The 14,048-nt window shown below is 38.2% G+C and overlaps 1 protein-coding gene and 1 long non-coding RNA gene across 11 annotated transcripts in view; one reads left to right on the top strand and one right to left on the bottom strand.

Annotated features, from left to right (window-relative positions):
- BIRC6 (baculoviral IAP repeat containing 6) overlaps positions 1-14,048 on the bottom strand; it is a 151,134-nt gene that overhangs the window by 35,559 nt on the left and 101,527 nt on the right. For all 8 annotated transcript variants that reach the window (XM_015857677.2, XM_015857679.2, XM_015857673.2 and 5 more), the window contains one exon: positions 13,209-13,377. In XM_015857677.2, the coding sequence (XP_015713163.1) occupies positions 13,209-13,377 (169 nt within the window). The remainder of the gene's footprint in view (positions 1-13,208; positions 13,378-14,048) is intronic.
- Positions 2,471-7,289, top strand: LOC107311279. Of its 3 annotated transcripts, none has more exons than XR_001553975.2 (3): positions 2,471-3,356; positions 3,503-3,843; positions 4,976-7,289. It is a non-coding gene; the product is annotated as an uncharacterized LOC107311279 (long non-coding RNA). The 3 variants fall into 3 exon arrangements; XR_001553973.2 differs by having other exon boundaries at positions 2,473-3,390; XR_001553974.2 differs by having other exon boundaries at positions 2,474-3,231.

The raw sequence follows: 14,048 nt of genomic DNA on the forward strand, positions 1-14,048 counted from the left end.
CAAAGAATAAGTAAGGAGCTCTCACCCAGCCACACGCAACCCACCAACCGAAAAACAGTAGCCGTGTTATTCTCTTATTCTCTCATGAGAATAAAACACCAAAAGCCTAAGCAAGGAGGAGGAAAGGGCATGGACATCTGCTTCTTGGTTACACTAAGCAAACTGGTTCATCTTTATTATCCCATCTCCCAGCAGACACAGTGTTTCTCTATTGTACTGCAATTCAAACTGAAACAGTGTCAGACCTCAAACAGATGTTTGTGGATGTTGTCACAGGAGAAAACTAGAATGTATAACCTACAGGATGCATTCTCCTGTGTTTTAGGGAAAATACGGAACAAATACAAGGTGAAATCATCTTCATAGATAAGTGAAGTTTGACTGATCCTCTGGACTACATTAGTGTCTTAAATAGATTTTTAAGTCTATACAAACCTTTTATGCTTTTCTTCTCATTTTCCCCTTCAAATCTTTACTTACATTCTACTTCAACATGACATCTTCTCCCGAGCACTCATTCTCTACAAGGCATTAATACCTCATTCAAAATATGCAGTTTTTAACGAAGATAAACACACACAATAATGTCAGATCACATTAAAATCAAAATTATATACATTCTTAAAAACACACGAGGAAAAAACCAAAACTTACACCTTGGCTAAGAGCACTTGTCTCTTTTGTAAGTGTGATGTTGTGGGTATAACACATTACTCACAGCTGTAGCATATAGCAGGATAATGATCATCAAAGGACTGAAACTGTATATCATTGTATTTATACCACTGAGTCTTTACAAGACAACTTGGCAACTTTCTCTTGAAATATGAATATCTGTAAAATATGACATATATTCCTATTGCCTCAGGACTACTTCCATGCAATACAAATGCTCAAACACCAGCAGTAATGAACAGAATGACCTCTAATCAACAGAAATCGCTGGCTCTGCTCTTGGGATGCTACATAAATGAGTTGCCAGTGACTTGCCAAAGTCTTACTAAGTGCTTGAAAGCTTGGCCTAAATGGAAGAAACAGAATTATATTTAGTACGCTTCTGCATACCAAAACCCAACAGCACATAACCTCTTCACATCCATAACAAAACAAGTGCTTTTATTACTGACTTGTGATGTGCCAGCTCCAAGACTATTTTAGGCAAAATATAAAACATCTCCTAAGTTTTTCAAACAAAATAAATCATTATGCACAAATCAAAGTCTTTTCAAACAGACCCCATATTACTCACTTGAGATGTATAAATGTGAAAAATCTCACATGGAATTGTAGTTATAAGGGAGTTTGGTATTTGTAGAATTTTCTTTTCTCCCCTACAGACAGGAACTCTTCTGTACCACTGCTGCCCCATCCCTTTGACTGTGCTGCGCTGGGTGTGTTCTCTAAACCTCAGCACGCCTGCCCAGACACACATACCAACGCAGAGAAGGATGGGTTATTAAACCAAGACCAAGGCAAAGGGTGGATCTGAATCATGGCATGCAAGAGCTGTTGCTTCCCCTCCACTGTGTGCAGAGGGAGCCTCCAGAGATTTGTCTCCCTGGGCTCATGTAGCTCCCGCAGCATCAGCTGCATCACATGGTTCATGACAGCAGGCTGATACAAGAGCTCAACCATGGCTATAACCAGGCCAATAAATACTTTGCAGGTCCTTCTGCTGCTCTCTGTGGATACATCTTAATTAGCTGTCCATTTGTAGTGCAGCTGCTAAATTTACTTTATTGTCACCATTTATACTTGACAACATTGCAAGAAATTCTTCTGCTGGCCTTGAATCCTTTAAATCAAGTTGCATTAAATTGACAAGGTGATGGATTCTTACCCCCCCGAGTACATCACTTATCGTTAAATAGAAGACACACATTGCACAATTTTTCTCCTTTCACAAAGAGTTGAGGTTCTAATATGTGAGGGTCAATACGGTACGATGGCTTGAATATTAGGTTACTGTTAAGTGGGAATGGTCAGAATACATGGGTGATGTTCTTCCCATCTTTGTACCCAAATGGTTCTAAACAAACAGAACTTTGTTTGAGATGCATCGAGAGGAAACAATTCCAAGGAGTGAAGTTGCAGCAGCCTGCTCAAAACACAGAAAGAGATTAAAGGGAAAGCCTGCACGTTCACGCTAGAATACATTTTAGGGAAGCTGGACAGATTTAAACTAATTCTTTACGCCATTCTTCTAGAGCCAAACAACTGCACTGAACTGCACAGGAATCTCAGCACAAGGGACAAATCAAGTACCAGCACCAAACACAGCACAGCGTATTTCAAACATGGCAGCTGCCATTAAATAATGCACGCTGAAAATATTGAGTGCTGCCAGTCATCTATGAAGTTAAAAAAAAAGCATGTACTTAAACACTTCAGGAACATGAGAAAAAATACTTAGTGTGTAAATAAAACACATTTGAATTTGAAGCATTTAAAGTGATGATTTTACCCTCTTGTTTTCTTTAAACACTTCACCAAAAGATTACTGAAAAATGAATTCCAAGCAATGCGTTGTGATTTCTGAACTACGCTGTTCTGGAAAGTGATGGAGGTTTCCAGGTACCATCAGTTTTCCCCTGAAGAGGCTGGGAAGAAGCGAGCTGCCCCCTCTCCTGCACTGGCACAGGCAGAAAACACCTCTGTCATGCACCAAGGAAGAATGTGGGGTACTGCTTCCTCTGAAAAGGAAACAGGAATATATTTCTCTAAGTCTGTGCTTTCACTAATTACACCCTAACCTGCATTCCTCGGGTGGAGAATACAAAAAGCGAAAGCATTAGGAGCATCAATATTTCCTATAGAAACAATTGCCTGTCAAACAAAGCATCAAAAGACAAAAGGCAAAAACACAGTTTCAGCTCGAATGCCTTAATGTCACTCCTTGTCACGCAGCACTCCATGGCACCCCCTGAAGTACAGTTAGCCGCACTCCTCCCCATGCCGCACACTTTCTCTGCTGTTGCAGGATGAAAATGTGCCCGGCCTGACAATGAAGCGGCGGAGCCATCGCACATTGTTATGCAACTCGATGTCTGCAAGGGTGGCTCGTAGCTCCTTCTTTATTCAGCAAGTGCCAAGTGCATGTTTAATCAATGTCACAGCTCGCCACAGTGTGCGACTGGAGCCGCCGTCATTCCTCTCCTCAGATCCGTCTGCCTAAGTCCTGCAGTGCTCCGACGAATACCTTGGAATTATTTCCAGAGCCTCTGAGCGCAGGTGTGTGGCAGCGCTGACACGGCCGCAAGCAGCACAGACTTCCCTGCATCCCTCCTCAGTCTGGACTAAAATTACGGAGCGAGGCTGCATGTAGTTCGCTGCATTCGGAATTACAGCACGTCAACGTGAGAAAGCCTCTTCAGGCGGCTGCCACAGAGCGTAAATCACAGGCTGGTGGCTGGGGGGGGCGGAGGGGGGTTTGGAAATCTTAATAAATAACTAAAAATAATGGAATAAAACAGGAGCTGCTCATTTTTTTTTTTTTTCCAAGGCATAACCAGACGGCATGCGTTCTGTTGCTCTACATCATCCAAGGAAAAAAAAATCTTCGTTTTAATGAGAATTAGTCAACAGCAAGGATCATTACCAGAAGGATTTTTCGACTACCCTCAGTGCTGGTGGATTACCGAGGGAGAAGGCCAGTCACTGGGAAGCTTCTGTGATGTTATTCCCTTCACTGTTAAACTTCTTCATCAAGGAACAGTCCGTGCTCATGCTGGGTCTGTCTGAGAGAGGAGAGCAGCTCCTTCATGAAGATAAAAGCCCGGCTTGCCACAGAATCGACGAGTAAGAAGCATGTCTGATGACATTTTATTCCTGATGCAATGTAGGGTAAGAAACATCATCTTATTTTACCTTTCTGGGAGATGTGTTCTGAGCTGGTGGCTTTAATTAGACTCAGCAAAATACATTTGTCATCAATGATTAAAGATGTTTGCCAAGGGAGAAAAATGTTGTAGCCCTATAAAACGTGACTGCAAATCCTCAATAAATGTGGGTTATCTGAACTAGTAAAAAACCCAATCGAATCTCAGTTTAAGATCTGAAATTTCTGATCGATAAGGCTAAAACAGCAGAGCAGATGACACACAGTATCAGCATCCCAGCCACCAAAGAACATAATGTTACAGAGAATATGTTTCCAGAAGCTATCAGACTGTAAATTAAGAGTGCAAGAACAGCTAAGTGATAGAGGCAGGCTGTCAGCCTCACTTTTGCCACAAAAATAGGTAATAAATCATAAATTTGTCTGTAAATCTCTATCTCAAGTCCTTAAACTGCACAGAATTTTGTTGCTATGAAAGCACTGCTGTCCTTTGGCATACTGCAGCAATAAGCATCCAGAATAGTAATAACCTTTATATTTTGAGACACAGACATTTTCTGTTCAATGTTTACTGTTGCACGGATGTCCAAAAGCCGATGTATTAAACCAATAAAAGGATGAGATCTCACCTGCAATCACCTACTTATGGCTCGCTGTTTAAAGAAAAAGAGACTGCGATACTGTGTTAAGGAGGCACATTATCCATGTTGGGCAGCAGCAGACATGAACATTTGCAACTGTTCCTGTACTGTGACAGTTAAATTATTTAACAGCCGCTGAAAATTCACAGAATCTCTCCGGGCATTTCAGAGCATTTGATGATGCTTCCATACCTGCGTTCACCAATTTGATGATACACGAGGAAACAAATCAGCTGGATAAAGACATGTTTTATATTTTTTTTATTATAAGGCACATTAATTAAGTTTGAGACATCAAGCTATTTTTCACTCCTATCCAATCTGCATCTATTTCTACCATCTATGTGTTCATACTAAAAGAAAACAAAAGATGAATACGACTCAATAAACGTAGAAATGAGGGAAAAAAATATTGCAAAGCACAGAGCAGCATTTAAAAAGATGAAAGCTTGCACATTTGTCAGAGCAGATTTACCATTTGCTTTCTTTCCTCTAGCTAGCTGCCAGAATACTGGTGAAGAGATTTGCAGGAAAAATGGGGACCTCTGCCATCACAACACTGGAGGATGTAAAAAGGAGAGAGGAGAAGGAGGAGAAAGAAGAATCTATTCTAGCACTGCTTGGAATTATTGGAACTGTGCTCAATTTATTTGTTATTGTTTTTGTGTACATCTACACTACACTTTGATGGCATTTTTGAACATCAATTGCATAGCACATGGTGCAAAGACCAGCGATGGTAAGGATGATTTCTAAATCTAAAGCAAGAAAACCCACAGTCTGAAAAGATTATCAGAAACATTCCAGAGCAAAGTGTCTGGCTAAGGGCACTGCAACAACTGCTAAATGCATCTGTGAGCCCAGGTAGGGTGCTACGTTATGTAAATCAAGACAGACAATATTCAGTTTCTCATGGATAAGAGATGAAACCCAAATAATGGAAGCTGAGATGGCACTGTTTCATTGACAACAACCGTGCAAGGCACAAAAAAATATATATATATATAAGCAAAAAAACAGTGAAAAGAACCAGAACACAGAAAGAGATAAATTAAATACATGAAGATATATATAAGCAAGTCCCATGATGCTTACTGTAGTTTTGTGCAGTCTGTCTCTTCATAGCTGAGACCAGAAAACAGACAAAAGGGTTTTATTTCTAGATCACCATAATTTAGGCTTGAAATCTAAACGGATGTGCAATAAGTGTGGGAAGAGGAACAATGTTATACCAAAAATTGTAATATTATAAGTAAAATTTTAACTATCAACTATATTCTGCAGCTTTTTTGTTAGTCTTGTGGAAAGCTGAAAAAAAACTTAGATTCTATTGCCTTTACTGAATCTGTATTTGAAATCATGCTATACTGACAATGTGCTTTTCTAATTAAAACTCCTTTTAAGTGGTGTGAAAAATTAAGTAAGAGTTTTAGTACTTCTTGTAAGAAATATTAAAAATTATAATACTTTAACACATGTTCTCCAAAGAAAAGAAAATAAATACCATAAATGACATTTTCCATATCACCATTTTCAGAATGTTTTTAATGCAAGTAAAATACAACTTCATAGTTTTACCTCATGCTTATTTTCAGGTAAAATAAAAAGGATTCGTGGTGTTGTATGGAAAATACCTTTAATATTTCCCAGAAAAATATATTCTCTCTGGACCAAGTCGTTCCCTGTCTGAACTGTTAATGGCTTAGGCCCAGAGCCGCAACTCCCATGAGTACTTCATGGAACATACCATTAGTTTACTGAAATCCATTAAACTATCTTCATGTATGGCATTTTATTTTATTTTATTTTATTTTATTTTATTTTTATGTATGCTTTTGAATTTAATCCAAATCTGCAGACAATCTGAGGTTATCAAAGCTTTTTTTTTTTTTTTAATACATGGACATAATCCACGTATTTCTTCTAAAAGAAAAAGCTACTATTGACAGTTCAGGATTAAAAACATAATAGAGAAAATTCACATCCAGATAAACAAAGGGGCGGGGAGCTGATTTTACTACCATTCATAGCATTACATGTGGCAAATGAAGAACAAGACAGCTGCATTTCTGAAAATCAGCACTGCAAAACTACACGCAGTCTTTCCATAAAATGACAGCAAATAAACAGAACCTCATCTAAGAGAAGAGCTTATTACCATAGTGAACCCCCTAACTGCTTAACCAAGTGAGCCTTCAAAAGTTATTTCTTAACAAATATGTACATAAAACAAGGTCAGGGATCTGCAATAGTATTTGGCAATGGTATTTCAACCAGTTACAGAAACGACACCATAACTCAGTGATTTGCAGAAGGAAGAGGTGGAAGATGGCATATTCTGATTTTGCTACTCTGAGTCAGTACTGGCTCATCTAGAAGAAGTGATAAGTAGAGGTGAGGCTGCACTGGAAGAAAGCATGCAGACAAGAGAACTTAATCTGTACTCTATAGCAATTCTCTGGTACTGTATACTAATTTTCAGGCTATGAAGCACCAGAGCATTCTGTGAGCCTCAGCTGTATTGAAAAGAAATCATGAAGCTTATTCATTTTTCACTTAGGACTATATAATATAGTCAGTATTTTCTTTTTTTCTTTCAATGTACTATTTATATTCGTATACGCATGGGCATCATCACATCAATCTCATAATACAATGTTATATGAGATGGGACTTAAAATAAGAAGTTACAAGAACATGGAAACTAACAGAAAGGAAAATTCAGACAGAAACTACTGTTTATTTTGATCCTGAAGTTATTTTAAGCTTGTCAATTCTGCGAAATCAATAAACACTTTCATTTCATGTCATTTCAGTGCATAACTGTCTTCTCCAAATTGTGACTTGCCCAGTACACCAATACTGGGCTGTGACACCGCACTTATCACTTTGTAAGCACTTCAACAGCACGTTAGGTAAAGAGTGCGTCCAAAGTTAGAACCATCCAAGGAGGAGGTCCAGCATTGTTCCCTTACCACTGAACGAGTTCATTGACATTAATGAAAACTAGTTTGGATAATTATACACTGTCTACCTAAACTGCCATTGCACTTCTGGTTTTTCATACTATACAGGCACTGACTTTTTGAAAGAAGTTACTGGGCGATATTATCACAAAAACTGCCCTAGGCACACGAGTTGTATTTTGTACCAAAAAAGAAGTCCGATATCCTCTCTTAAATGATAATATTTACACCTCTGTGCTCATGCAGACTTAGATCTAATTTTACTTCAGCAAGCCCTGTTCCAATTGATCCAGGGTTTACACCTTTAATCAAATATGTGCATAAGAATTTCAAACTACCAAGGAATTTAACAGCAATACCTCTTATTATTTATAGTAAAACTATATATCTATGTAAAAGCAGAGTTTCATGACGATTCAGTGTTTACACTACAGTAGTACCTTCAGCAGTGGATGAATAAAGTTGTTAGCACACATCTTAAGGAACTCAATGTACCAACTTCAGAGACCCAAAAGGGGAAAACAAGATTCCAGAAGTACTCAGCCGTCTCAGTTCAGTAGAAATGGACTGCTCTTAAAACAGCAAAGCAACACCACAGAGCGCCTAGAGGAGATGTATGATCAATGGAAAACAAATGCTTCAGCAAAAAGCTGATGTAGTTCCAGCTCTGAGATGAGGAAGGCAGGCCTGAAGAGAACGACTGTAATAGATAAAGCCTCAAAGATCTATCAAGAGGCTGAAAAACAAACTCAGTATGTTCACCTTAGGCAGATTTGTCCACAGCATGTACTGCATATAAACATTTCACAATGAGGTATTTGGCAGCAGGCTGGAGGAATCCAACTGCTAATGAATCCACATATCCAGGATGCCCCAGTACTTGATAAACATCAAAATATGTATTAAAAGCAAAAACTGGATTGTTACAACGTGGGACATCCTGCCTATACAATCCCTCGAGTAAAGCCCTCCCACAGAAATACATCATTTGTTCTCTGTAGTCACATCCAAGGAAGACTGAGCTGGATCTAACACCACAATCTATGCTGACCACATAACATGGATTGTTCATCCACTGAAGAAAGGAGGGCGACTAAAAGAGCCAAGAGTTAAGCATGCAAAGCAGTAGCTGCAAGAAGATGTCAGCACAAATCATATCACCATCTGCTTTCTGTGTACCTGGGAATTCAAGCAAAGAATTCAGGTACAATTCTGTTACTTGTCATGAAGTTTGTCTTCCAGGAAACAGGTGGTAAAAACCTCTCCTGGGTTTAAACAAGGTTAAGTCATCTCAGGACTTCTGAGGTATTAGTTTCACATCCAACTAGTACAGCTACACTTTTAAGGAAGAACCACCTACCTACTACTGTGGAGCTTTCTTCTCTCCCTATTAAATGCTGGCTTTTATCAGTTTTCATGAGCCTACATCTCCCAATCAAATAACTTATTTTATCAGCAAAATCTGTACCTCCAAGATAGCCATGTACTCCTCTTAGTACCTGATGGTTGTGTTTGTTGGGAACTTCTTGTTGGAAGCAAATTTCATTGTGGTACACTGTGCTAAGGAGAAAAATTTTCATGTATTTGAGGTAGTTTAAATATATATATATATATATATATATATGCTTTCAAATTAAAAATGCTGTATGAAAGTCAGAGGTTTTCCATGGCAGCTTTTGGCACAAAATACACTTAAGTGCCCAGTAATGAATACACGTTAGACGTTCCATGGCACAGAAGTTAAGAATGGTTTTGGTTTTACAAATGTAAACATGTATTCTCTAGAAATAAACATAAATGTAGTAGGAAAATCTCAGCGTACTACAAATCTATTTTTGTTTATAAAATGGAATATAACAAAAGTCATAGTAATGCCATAACAACTTATGATACAAAGATGTGAAAAAACATTCAAGAAACAGCAGATATCATTCCTTTTGACTTGTGCTGAGATCTCTTGTATAACATGCAGAAGTCCCTCATAGTCAGATAAACCTTCCTTCTTGACATGAAAAAAAGCAATTCTGGAAATTAATAGAAGTGGTCAACCTGAAGTTGTCAAGGGCTTTACAGTCACCTCACTCTGAAGCAGATGAAGCTGCAGAATGTGACGAAGCGGTCTGGTTTGTTAAGATCTACTTCAAGGTGAGGATCTTAAAGCATGTGAGTTCTATTTTGCAGATTAATATTACTTTAATCTTAAACAATCTAGATAACAATCCAGTCTGCATATATTTCAGAGAAATTGAGTGGTAATGGTAAGTATAACGAAGGTAAATTTTATATTCTGGTACCGAGCCTGTTCAAGAATTTACACAGAATCACCAAGGTTGGAAAAGATCATCCAGTCCAACCATTCACCTATTACCAATAGCTCCCACTAAACTACATCCATCAACACAACATCCATTTGTAAGATGTTGCACACCCGCACCTACATGTGTAAATAATACACAAAATTCTCACCGACACCAATACACCACTCATTTTGTTTGACCATGGTGGCATCAGCCTACTGTGCAACAGCGGGACACAGCAAAGCCAGCATTTCACTCACATGTATTTCTTTATAGAAAATGTTTACCACATAATTTTATACATATGGCAGAAATAATAAGTGAAGATCACTTATTTCCATGATTTACAGTGAAACCTATAATCTGGCAAGAGAATAAAGGTTACTCGTGCTGAAAGTACTCACTAGTTCCAATATTACCCATTCAGGTTTGAGAAAGTTACAGAGATACTGAAATTTGCTATTTTCTGGCAGCATTTTGCTCGGCACATCTTGTTACTGATGGAGTGCCAGAACCTGGGAACACTCTATTAGCGTTCTGAATGCAGCGTTCTAATTTCTCAGTCTAGCATGTTACAGGAGAAATACAATTAGTTGCTTCTTCTACATGAAAGTACATTTGATAGCAGAAAATACACATCTTTGTGAACTGGAAGACTGTGCTCATGAGCTTCACCAATAATACCACTTCCTTTCCTACTTATACTGGGTAAGCACTCAGCCCTACTGGAGTACAGATAAGAATTTAAGCTAGAGAACCTTGGAATAAAATTAGAAGATCTAATGTGAAAGACTCAAGTTGGTTCTACTACACAGCACTAGTCTTCAAGGTTCAATTACAGAAAATAAGCCATCAAAGTTACCAACCATAAATACATTGCTTAAGGGAATTTTTCCATCTTATGACCATTGTATCAAAACTCTGCTGCAAAGCATCTTGACTTCCATCTCTTTTGTAGCAGCCAGGCTCTGCCGTCAGTTGTGTCTCCTGACACTCTGCTGGTGATACCAAGAACCCCAGCACCACCTGAAACTCATATTCATTGATGTGAGAATTGTCTTCTTTTTCACTAAACAGTAATTACATCACTGGAGATATGCCTGGCTAACACACAGACAAACTGTTTTCAGGGACTCCTTTTAAATAAATGCATCCTACTCAAATATTCATGATGCAGAGACATTCTTCCCAGAATTCATGCCTACTCACACATCTTCCTCTCATAGTGGCATCCTAGTATGTTTCCAAAGACAAGCTTGACTGATACGAACCTGCACAGCTTTTTTTCTTTTTACATAAAACCACTGTTAATTACAGCTTTAGGTATAAAATTCTGGAAACACTTAAGATTGTCTTGCTCAGATGAATGCATTCAGCATAGCAAAATCATTGAGTTCTAAATTCCCATGAAAATAATAGTCTTTGTGAATTTGGAATTAGAAGAGTAGGTAGCAGCTTCTCCCTGAAAAGAAAGGTTTTGCTGTGCTTTAGCATATTTAACCGTCTCTTTAAGAGCTACAAACGCATTTATGAAAATATAGGAAGTATCTGTTTTGTTCCTGCACAACTAATTGTTAATTCAGACCTGTAGTATCTGAGTATCCTCTGACAATCACGATAGCAGCAGTCCAGCAAAGGGAAAGATACCAAAAATTAACATTTTCCACTGAGGCTGTTCCTTTTCTCTGTACTTCAGGAAAACAAATCGTCCCTGAAAGTCAAACTTGTCTAAACTCCTCTCTTCCAGCCACATATCTCATCTCTTCTATCAGTATCTGACTGTTCTTCCCCAGTTAAAGGTGACTTACACAGACAGATACATTTTCCAATAGAAAACAGCAAAAAGCAATTTCAACAGCTGCGAATCATTTATAACTCTGAATCAACAGCTTCATCCTCTAGATAAAAGGGCATTTTTGCCAGGTTTCTTATTGACTTTTCCCTTCTACCTCAGCAACAGAAGAATTTACAAATGTCTGTTAGAGAGATTACTTTTCTTCATTGTTTTACTTCATCTTTTAAAAAATTCTTCTACATTAGATTTTCATTTGCAGCAATGAGCCTGGTATATAAGCTACATAGTTCATCTTCCTGAGTGTAATACGTGCAGAACAGAACCAACAAATTCATTACAAAACTGAGAGAGGTGTCAAACTATGGCCTGGCAAATGACATCTCTGTATTTTTGTTTTTTATTGAAAGGCCCCAGTAGACTGGTTGAACTACTTTTCCTCCATCATATGGGATTATGTAATGCCTAGTTACCACAGAACAAAAGAGCCATGCTCTTGTTTTAGTTCTGGGTAGTTTTGCAGACACTTAAGACACAGATGATTTCTCTTTAAACTCTGGAGACAAAATATATCATGCAGTTCACCAATCAGTTATAACACTGTTTGAAGAAATTCACATTACTACATAACACAACTGGCATCCAAAAAACTACGGTAATGTGTTAACATATTTATCAGTTACTTCAACAAGGGAGGTAAAATCAGGTCCCAAATCAAATCATTAAGATTTGGAACAATATATTCTGCTATTTACAGATTAAATCCACCTTTCCTTTACAAAGCACCTTGAACAAAAATCCAGCCTAAGGCAAAGTCTATGTTCCAAAGCTTAAGGGTAAAATTTATCTGAAAAAATCCACATCTACTGATAACTTTATACTAACACCCGTCATCTAGTGAGACCGAACACTGATCACAAACCCAACCTGATGGCTTCACCATTATTTCTACACAGGCATTTTGCTTAGTTTACCGCTTGAAACCTTCTTGGATAACAGAAGTGTCTTCTGTAGCAAGGTTTAACACACTGAATGAAAACCATCAAAACGTCTTTGAGTATAATCACAACTCCATACAACTCATTTGCTTTTTCTTTAAAAAAGAAACCGAACAACTCTGATGACTTCATTGTTCCCCATTGCAGCTTACTTAGGAGGCTAACTTCTGCATTTCCTAAATGCATGAGTAAAAGTTCTGCTCATGGTAAACCCAGTATGGCTCTAGAACTTAGTGGTTGCAACATACACATACTTCAGGCATATACTTGTTCTATTTTCTTAAAAAATTAACCATTTCCTTCACAGAAATATTCCTGGTCTTCTATAAAGTAACCTCTGTCCGCGGATCTTTTATATAATAAGTAGAATAAGAATTTTTCAGATGCAAATACGACATTCATGTCAATTTCAACAGTTATAGAATCGAATTTCAAACTTACAGACTCTAAACCAATGAAGTTTAAGCACCAAGAACAAGTGAGTATTTCAGTGAACACTGTCATTTACTTTTCTAAGGCTGAAGTGAATAAACATTCATTAGTACTGTTCTAAAACAGCAAACTTACTGAAACTTTCCAGAACAATCCGTTGTTGATAGATACAGCACTGTTTTCTTATTATACTTATTTGACAGACATAAGTACCTTGGATCTAGAAGAAAGAGTGGCACATTACCTGAATCATTGCGGAGGTATGATGACATTGCTGGAATGAGGCAAGACTGACTGAGTAGCTCCAGGAGAACGGATGGCAAAGCGCTGCTGTTCTGTCCTCTACTCTCATGGCTAGTCTGGGTCTCTCCATTCGATGTACTCCCTGCAGGATTTATGTAACTGGCAAGAACCTGAAATGCAGAAAAGTATTTAACCAGAACTGATTTATTTTAGTCAAAAGAACTTTGGTTTTCCTCCTTAAGGTATACACCATAATACTTTACAAGGTACTTTTAAAATTCATTAATTGTGTTTATTTCAGCAGTCCCAAAGACACCTCAGAAGGAACTTTATTCATTTCCTAGATTCTGATCACAATTTTGGCAAATGATAGAATTAAATATTTAAATTCTGAATGACTTCAAGAGATCAACTAACATAAGTGTTGATAAAACTGCAGGAGTTATTCAAAACAGGAGATTGCAAGCACAGCGCTGAGATGTGCTGCTGGCCAATCCCATTCCCTTTAGAACAGCCAATACCTAAAAAAAAAATGTATTTTTTAATGCAAATGTTTTAAAAGCTATTTGTAATTTCGTTTTGGATGGAACTTCCAGTTGCAGATAACTTGCAATGAGCATGTCAGTAATCCTGAATCACAGAATTGTAGGGGTTGGAAGGAACCTCCAGAGATCATCGAGTCCAAAGCAGGCTCCCTACACCACGTCACACAGGAAGGCGTCCAGGCGGGTCTTGAATATCTCCAGAGAAGGAGACTCCACCACCTCCCTGGGCAGCCTGTTCCAGTGCTCAGTCACCCTCACTGTAAAGAAGTTCTTGCGCACATTCGTGTGGAACTTCC

This window comes from Coturnix japonica, chromosome 3, assembly GCF_001577835.2.
Source record: "Coturnix japonica isolate 7356 chromosome 3, Coturnix japonica 2.1, whole genome shotgun sequence".
Taxonomy (NCBI): domain Eukaryota; kingdom Metazoa; phylum Chordata; class Aves; order Galliformes; family Phasianidae; genus Coturnix; species Coturnix japonica.